The sequence below is a fragment of the Rousettus aegyptiacus genome, unplaced genomic scaffold, assembly GCF_014176215.1.
Source record: "Rousettus aegyptiacus isolate mRouAeg1 unplaced genomic scaffold, mRouAeg1.p scaffold_m13_p_8, whole genome shotgun sequence".
Taxonomy (NCBI): Eukaryota; Metazoa; Chordata; class Mammalia; order Chiroptera; family Pteropodidae; genus Rousettus; species Rousettus aegyptiacus.
This window is the reverse complement of record NW_023416311.1, coordinates 15,413,991-15,422,620: the sequence shown is the minus strand read 5'-3', so window position 1 is coordinate 15,422,620 and position 8,630 is coordinate 15,413,991. Positions and strand designations below refer to the sequence as shown.

At 58.8% G+C, this 8,630-nt stretch overlaps 1 protein-coding gene across 1 annotated transcript; it reads right to left on the bottom strand.

Annotated features, from left to right (window-relative positions):
• Nucleotides 1–1,052: 1,052 nt before the first annotated feature.
• On the bottom strand, nucleotides 1,053–7,690 carry HS3ST6 (heparan sulfate-glucosamine 3-sulfotransferase 6). Its single transcript, XM_016136598.2, has 2 exons — nucleotides 7,278–7,690; nucleotides 1,053–1,806 (listed from the first exon to the last, which is right to left on the bottom strand). Exons 1-2 carry the CDS (start codon nucleotides 7,688–7,690, stop codon nucleotides 1,191–1,193), a joined length of 1,029 nt encoding a protein of 342 aa, XP_015992084.1. The 3' UTR covers nucleotides 1,053–1,190.
• Between the last annotated feature and the right edge of the window lie 940 nt (nucleotides 7,691–8,630).

The following is an 8,630-nucleotide window of genomic DNA, read 5'->3' as shown; positions in this document are numbered from 1 at the left end:
GCTGCTGCTCTGAAAATCATCCCTCATTCTGACCCTGAAGCCCAGGACAAGAGCGGCACCAAGTAGCCCAGGGTGGAAAGGCCGCATCAGAGCCAAGGATCTGATATGGACCCCAGGCCTAGGGTGCAGCAGCCACGGCCATGTCTTACAAGGCCCCAAGGCAGCACGAGTGTGCCAGGCCTGGACCTAAGGGACCATGGAGGTCATTGTCAGGACAACTGGTGGGGACCTGGCAGACAGCACTGTGGCCAGGAGCATGTAACAGTCATTACTGAGGAGCCTCACATTTCCGGGGAAGAGGGGTAGACAGGGCACCCCAGCCTGCCTCGGTCTGGCTCAACTAGGTTAGGAGCTGAGCAGGCAGCTGGGCTGCAGATGGGCTTTCATCCCTGCCCATCCCCACCCCTCCCAGCCGGGTAAACACAGAACTAGGGCGGGCATCAAGGGCCTGAAGGAGTGAAGGGGCCCATTGAGTAGGTGTGCCCTGAGGCATGGGCCGGGTGTGTGGATGGGGTCTGTGGTGCGGGCGTTGCCTATAGGCCCAGCCTGGCAGGGCTACGTGGGCAGCTGCTAGGAGGCCGTAAGAGGCACACAGGAGTCACCCTGCAGGCACTGTCCAGCAACTCCACCAGGTTTCCAGGAGGGAGCATCTACTGGGCACTAAGACACCGAATCAGCGGAGGTCGTGGGTACAGCCCAAAGAATAGGACAGACCTAGCTTTAATCCTGCCTCGGCACTCTGGTGGCCAACCTGGGGCCTCAGTTTCCTCATCCAGAGAATGGGACAACCCAGCTCCGTGTCTCAGGGCTTGGAAGAGAGCCATAAGATGGCCTCCAGAAACACTAGGGCTATGCTGTGAGTCCCTGGGCAGGCCCTAAACCTCTCTGAGCCTCAGTTGCTCATTCGTTTCACACCTCAACGGGTGTATAAGGGTCAGGTTTGAACCACTCCTGGCACTCCAACAGTGCCCATTAGAGTTAGCTGGTGTGATGATCATTTCCCTAGGCAGTGGCACCTCCGGCTCCCACCCTCCAACCTTTAAGGTCATGTGGAAGAACACAGATCCAAACTTTATTTTTTAAATAGTTTCCTCTACCCAGAATGTGCACACAGCCTGCTCTAGACGGATAACAGACATAAATTAAGATTACGGAGTGTCCCCAGGCAGGACATGAGCCGGCCTGGCCTTTCAGTCCCAGCCGAAGTCCTGGCCCGTCATCTGGTAGAACTTGTGGTTGAAGGGCCTATAGAAATCCCGCAGGCGCTGGACCAAGGCCTCGGGCACTCGGGGGTGGGGCCGACCCTTGGACTTGCCCAAGCAGCGGGGGTGGCTGCTCCCCTGGGCCTTCTTGAGGCAGGGGAAGCCTTTGGTGGCATTGAAGTAGAAGTGCTTGTCTGTGACAACCCGTTTGAGGCCCAGAAAATCCTGCACGCGGCCAACCTCTCCAGCTGGGTCACTGACCAGGCGCTCACCACTGACGAACAGAAAGTGGGACAGGGGAAAGTAACGCAGCCAGTTGTCCAGGTGCTGGGCATAGAGGCCGATGCGCACGGCACTCCAGGCTGTGTCCACTGGGCCCAGGCCATGGCGGAAGGCCAGGGCACGGAAGCTGGGCAGGCCTGGCGTCTTGGAGAGTGTCTGCGCATAGTCAGAAATGGCCCGAGTCACAGGGTTCCGCACTACCACGATCAGCTTCATGTCTGGGGACATGCCGTGGATGCGGCGAGGAGCCTCACGAGTCACGAAGTAGCTGGGAGTCTTCTCCATGGTGATCTGTCCGTCCAGAGTACGTGGCATCAGGCTCCTGTGGGATAGGTAGGTGGAGAGGTGGGCATGAGCCGATGCTAGTCCCCCTCAAGCCTTCCATATAGACCATTCCCAAGGATGGGAGACTCACCTCCACTTCCCAAGGAAGCTCCAAACCTCCAAGGTAGGCAAACCACCCAGACCAGACCCACCCATCCTCAAGTGTAAGAGTAAGCAGCCTGGAATGTGGACTATGAGAGCACCCAGCCCCAGCACAGGCCAGCAGTGGGTCCCATCACGCCGGGCTACCCACCTTAGCTAGAGTGTACCCCAATCCTGACTCTGCTATGCCTCCCACCCCAGAACAAGCCCTGAGAGGCCAGTGGCTTAAACTTGCTGCTCACAGGGCTCTGCCCATCCTCCCTACCCCTCAGGCCCCAGCACTGTAATTACCCCAGGTCACACTTTCATTAACTGGCTGATGCATCCCCTAAATTAGGCCATTAATTATTGATAAGTATCTGAAGAAGGGCAGCCACCCTTCCTCTCACTGTCTCCCCTGCATAGCCTCCCTGCCCCCACCCTTTGATTACAGCTAATTCTCATTCACTGAATGCCTAAAGTCCCCAGCACAGCCCAGCACATTGGAGAACAGTAAGGTGGCCTGGGAACCCATCCCAAGACTCTAGCCCCCCAGGGCCTCCCAGACCTGGCTCAGACCCCAGGATGCAAGGCTGTGACTGCAGCATTTCTGATGATTTTTCTCATTCTGACCACTGGGAGGACACTGAACCCATCCCAACATTCTGGGAGAGCTGGCTGATGACAGCCCCATGACTGCCCCAAACTTGGAGAAGCCCCTCCTGAACACCTGAATGGGACAGACCAAGTACCCTGAGCACTGTCCTGAGACCAAGCTTCGCCTGCCAGCCAGGTAGTACAGGGCGAGGTAGGGCAGTGCACTGCAGGGCCAGCTGAGCAAACAACTCAAGAGGGAGGGTTAGAGGGAAGGTTGAGAACTAGGTCAATGGAGGCAGAGGCTGTGGGATTTGTACTAGGAAGGGGCCGTCTCTGCCTGAGGCCTTGCCCCGCCTTCAGTCCTCTGAGGTTACTCTTCACCGCTCCCCCCACCTCACCCCCCCCACACACTGCACCTCGCCTCCACTGGCAGCCTCCAGGTCTGTCCTTGGCGCCCACCAGGAGGGTAATTAATAGGGCAAAGTTCAGGTTTCATACAATCTAAGGGACCCCCAGACTCAATCCCCTGGGAGGCAGGGCCCCCAATCTCCTCTTTCTGCTCAGACCCTCAATGAAATTCAAGCCTAGTGAACACACAGGTGAGCAGACTCACACCCTAAGGTGCCTGGCTTGGAGGATATGGCAGGGGTGGGGGGTGAGTCTCTGGCATGCCAGTGGCTTCTCTGGTACCACCCATGGCTTATGGGAAGATGGGTGGGCTGCATGACCTTCTGGCTCTGGAAGCTTCCCCTACCCCTCAAAACGAGGCTGTGGGCAGAGCTGGTCTAAAGGCATCATGGAAGACAATTTCGTTTCCCCATCATGGTGACAGATGGAGCTCGAACCTCCCTCCACCCCACTCACTGCCCCATTTCATTGACAGGAACATAGAGAGGGGGTGAGAGGTTCGGGGAGTGGGGGTAGACCCTGGCTCATACCCCTCCCACTCTTGTACTGCATCCTCTAGAAGGAGGGTGTCAGCTTGGTCTCTGGTCCCAGAGCCCCTGCATTCACACCCTGCTTCGTGCCCTGGGAATCAGGTGGGAACAGCACCCAGGCCTCCTGGGATAAGTTCAGTAAGACCAGGGGTGAGGGGGTGTGTGCAGTAAGTGACAACGCCAAGGGCTGAAGCCAGGGCTGCAGCCTGCAGTGATCAGCTCAGGGGACCTCCCCTATTCCATGAGAGGGAGTCAGAAGAAGGGGAGTCTCCCCCACTGAACCTCACCGCTGAGACCCACGAAGAGAAGCCTGTGCCAGGACAGACAGGCTGCCAGGTGTATTAGAAGTCACTGTCCCTCCCTTCATTGCCCTCCTCAGGAAAGAAACCAGCACTGATTACTCTCGGGCCCTTCTCTCCCATCTTTGACACCCCTTTCCCATCCCTTTCTTTCCCGAGGCACCAAATGACCCCAGGAGCACACCATCTTTACCCTCCCAGACTGGGTACTTTGAGTCGTGAACATCCCACACACACACAAAACGCTTCTGCCTGGGGGGAGGGAGCTGCCAGGAGGAACGCTGCCGCGGAAGTCAGAGAAGCAGAGCGGGGGAGGTGCCTCCTGAACCCAGTCGTGGAAGGGGGACGGATATGGGGAGGAGACACAACTTTCTGGGCCCACTCTTACAACAAACCAGCTTTGAGATCTAAGATCTTCGGGATCAATTATTTATCCTCCCAGGCCCTCAGCAGACTGTCCTGCCAGGGTACAGAAGAGGGTGGGGATGGGGATTTGGGGGGATGAGAGAAACAGGACTCTGACCTCCATACAGCAAACATCTGACAAATTGTTCCCCAGACCCTCCCTCCCTGCTCATCTGGTCTGCATTTCCCTGCGGCTTCCATCCAGCCCCCAGCCACTCTCCCTCCTCCCTCCTCCTCTGTCTCATCCTCCTCATGCCCCACACCTCCCCTGGGCTCCATCCAACCCAGCCTGGGACCCAGCAGAAATCAGTTAGTGTTCCTGTGTGGAACCATAGGGTGCTGAGGGTGGGGCATTGGTCCCAGTTGTAGGAGCCTCTACCCTAACACAGGGAGAATAGACCCATAGAAGCCAGGGGCCCACCCCCCACCTACTCAGACTCCCACTCCCTGTGTTAGCCCCAAGGGGTTTCCACAAGTGCACCCCTCCTGTCTCCTCTCATTTTTCCCAAATACTATGGTCAAAGTACAGCCTCACCTGCCCCCAGACAGGGCAGTCCTCCTGATGAGACATTGGGGTGCTTGTACAGGGGACCCAAAAATCTACTAAACAGAAGATGCTCAGTGAGTGAGTGAATAGATGAGCAAAGGCTCACTGAGTGTGGGGGTACTTGGGGGGTCACAGTTCCCAAGTTAGAGGACCCTCAAGAATCTGAGGGGTGGGCTAACTGAAGTCCAAGGGCAGGGAAAGATTCGGGCAAAGTCAACTTTGGGCAGCCTCGGGATCCACCTGCTCAGGCCACAGGAAGGGCCAGTGTCACTTCCTGGAATGAGGAAGTGGGGGAAGGTGTCCCAGAAACTCAACTGGGGGCAGTGCCACTCCTCCCCTACTCACTGCCCCAACCCCCCCCCCACCCCCACTTCACCCCCACCCCACCCCCACTGCCCCCCCCCCCACACACACACACATCCAGAACAGGGCTCTGCACTTAGAGGAGGTTTACCCAGCATCCTGAGAGCAAACAACGCTGCCAGACTGTGCCTGGGGGCTAGGCACCCTCTTTGCAGCTGGGCAAACTGAGGCAGAGGTGGGCATTTTCAGAGGCTCATTGCACGCTCAGAGTAGGTTGAAGGACAGACAGTTTTAGAGACACAGGACACCTGTGAGAACACCAAGTCCACACTTACACATGTCAGCACATGGCCACCGTCCCTTGAGGGCGCAGGGTCACATGCACTCCAGAAGCTCAGCCAGACTGACTCCCATTAGCTCTGCACAAGCCAGTAAGGGGTAGGGGTTAGCCAGCCTTACCTCAGGGACAGCTCTGGATTAATGGGGTGAGACCACCAGGACCTAACCCTCTATATCCTCTGTACCCACTCCTCCCCCCAGTGGAGGTGGCTCTAAAAACAAGGAAGGAGGTGGTCTCTTCTCCACTAAAGTTAAATACGCTGGTGAATCCCTCGGCTCCCATCTTGGGCACTCCAGTGTCCCAAGAACCCCTCCCCAGAGCTAAGAATCTGAATGTCAGTCTGGGTCTGGTGCCTGCTGCCTCTCAGGCCCTTTTGTCCTCCCAGACTTGTCCCTCAGAACTGGGGCATATGCCCAGGGCAGCCTGGAAGGGGTCTCAGGATCCCCAGCTCTTTTTAGGACTAAAACCGGTTCTAACCTTCCCTGCAGCTATTCATTAGTCCAGTTCAGTGTCTCCCTCCAACTCTTTGTAGTCAAAACTCTTGGGATAGATCGCTGTGGGCTGCGAAGTTTGCATTACAGTTAACAGTGTGTCTGTCCTTCACCTGCCCCTTTCTCCCCACCTCCTCCTCCTTCTTGCTCCATCCACTTCCTCCTCTGTCCTCTCCACCTCATGGAGAGATTGGAAATGCTTTGAGATGCCAGTGACACTGTCAGAGTGGGCAGTGAGCGGTCTCACTGAGCTCTGAAGATGCCAAGATTCAGCCAGTAGGGCCCATGGATGGACCAGCTTTCCCGCATCACCATCCAAATTCCCTAGAAACCCCAACGGCAGCAACCCTTCAGAGCTCAGGAGCCAGGACCCCTGTTCTCACTGGGGCTCCTCCAAACCCATGAGTGGTTTTAATGAAAAAGACAAAGATAGCAAATGGGGGTGGGGTGAGGAATCTAGAAACAGAAACTGTGCACCTGGAAGTCAAGAGTCTGGGTCCTGCCACTCCCCTCGCCACTGCCCCAAACGCCCCCCCACACACACACACACACCCCGCCACTACCCACTAATTCACCAGGTGACCTTGAGCAGTATCCTCTCTGCCCCATAGGGGCTGATCCCAAGTCTGGGGATGAAGGAGAGTCACAGGGACTGGAGTGACTCACACTCCATCTGTAAGCCCTCTGTCTGCCCGCAGGAAGGGATGGCACACCGCGGGCCGTGCACATCTGATGAGGCAGCCGGCAGGGTCTCACACTCAGGCCTTCAGTGAGAACCTCAGCAGGGTGCAGCTGGCGGTCCACCAGCCCCCAGAGCAGGCTGCTTCAGCTGGGGCTGGGTGCTCCCCCACATTCCACACCGCACTCCAAGGCCATCCCGGGTTGGGGGCGGGGCAGCTATAGAGCCCAGGACATGAAGCTGGGGTCCCAATTCCCACCCCTGGGCACTGACTCAAAGGCACTTTTCTCCTTAAAGCCCAGACTTTCTCCAGACGCTCAGGACCACTGAGGATTCCTCTTCCCAGAATCGGAAGTCTTGCGGGGCAGTTGCTTTCTAGGAGGCTGCAAGAATCCTGGAGCCCCCGTCCTAGGGTAACTGAGCCTGACGCATTTCTAACGCTCCACAAACCCCACTGCCTTGAAACTGCTTTCTCGGTTGGATCACACCCCCTCCTCTTCAGTCTTACAGAGAGACCTCTGAGCAGCCCTGAACCAAGACTTCCCCTGTAGTTTTTTAAGTTTCTGGGAGACCTCCGCCAGTGACCGCCCCTCCTTTTCGTAAAACCCGCAGTAGGAGGGCTCAAGCCTCGGCTCCCCTACCCAGGCTGGTCTCAACCCGCGATGCTCGCTCGGACCTCTCTCTGCCGCGTCCGGCGTGAAACCCCAGGAGCGCACTACACTGTTTTCGGGAAGGCACCCGCCAGGGCGCGCACGGAAGCTGATGGGGTGGAAGGGCCCGGGCGCTCACCGGTACCAGGCGAGGCCGCGCTCGTACCACCTGTCGAAGAAGTGGGGCTCGGAGCCGAGCGCGCGGACGTCAGGGTGCAGGCGCAAAAACTCCAGCAGGGCACGCGTGCCGCCCTTCTTCACACCCACGATGAGCGCCTGCGGGAAGCGCCGGCGACCGGGGCCGCTGGCCACCGGCAGGACCAGCGCCCCCGGCGTGAGGGAGGCGCGGGGCGGCTCGGCGGGCGCCGGGGCAGGCACAGGGACGCGGGCGGCCGGCGGGCAGCGGCCTGGGAGGGCGCAGAGGCAGTAAACGCCCAGCACCAGCGCGGCGAGCAGCAGAGGCGCACGGGGAGCCCGCAGCACCGCACCCGGCCCTGCCCCCGCGCCATGGCCGCCTCCAGCCCCGCCGCCCAGGCCGCCGCTACCTGCCATCGGGCCGCACCGTGCCCAGGACCAGGAGTGGGGGCTGCAAGAGGGCTCGCATCCCGGTCCGCGCAGCGCTCAGCCGGCTGGCGCCCGGCTTCTGCTCTGCGTCCAGCAGCCCCACAGTCCACGAGCGGGCGCGGGGCGGGGCCGGAATGCCCCGCCCAGACCAGAGGCCCCGCCCCACCTGTGCCCCTGCCTGGCCTGGGACACACCAGCACCCATGGACTCCGCAGCGCGACTCCGAGCCTCAGAGAATACCTGGACGCCCCCGCTGGAAGACCCTGGGTTCCGGCCCTCTCGGTTCCAGGTCTTCGCCCTTTCGTTCTGGGATGAGACGTCGGTCCGGTCTGAGGGCAGTGACAGGAGTGCGCTGTGGGCCTCAGCACCCGCTCTTAGAAGGCCGATCCCTCCCCTCGCTCACCAGGGAGGCGCGGTTGGTTCACTGGCTGAGCAAGTGAGCCAAGGAGGCACGTGGACACAGGCCTATTGCGCAGAGGGGTTCCCTGAGAAGTCTGCGGTGGGAATGAGGGGCACCTTACTGACAGCTTGCCATTCGTCAGGGTCACAGCTCTGGTGGCTGAAGAGGGCTAGCCAAATATTATTACTATTTCAGAGTTGGGAGACAGGCTCAGGGAGGAGAGGCGTCTTGTCCAAGAGCGCAGTGAAATTCCAACTTCAGTCTTCCGACCCTTCTACAGTGTCACCATCTGTCCGCACAGCCTAGTCCACCTGAGGTTGCGCTGGGGTGTCAGTGACCCATCTCTGACACTGGCAAAATGGCTCTGATTGGAAATGTGAAAGACTCAGGGAGACTTGTGCTGGGAGAACTAGAAGGAGGAGCCCAGGGACTGGCCTAGGAGCTCCCTCTGAGAGGCAGTGAGATTCAAGGGCCACTCACAGTTATGGAACTTGCTGGGCACAGGGCAGTCTGCAGGAGATTTATGCA

Coding starts and splice junctions, on each gene's coding strand:
- HS3ST6 (XM_016136598.2), bottom strand. CDS start 7,690: ATGGCAGGTAGCGGCGGCCTGGGCGGCGGGGCTGGAGGCGGCCATGGC. Junction 1,807..7,277: donor CGCGGCCTCGCCTGGTACCG/GTGAGCGCCCGG, acceptor CCTATCCCACAG/GAGCCTGATGCCACGTACTC.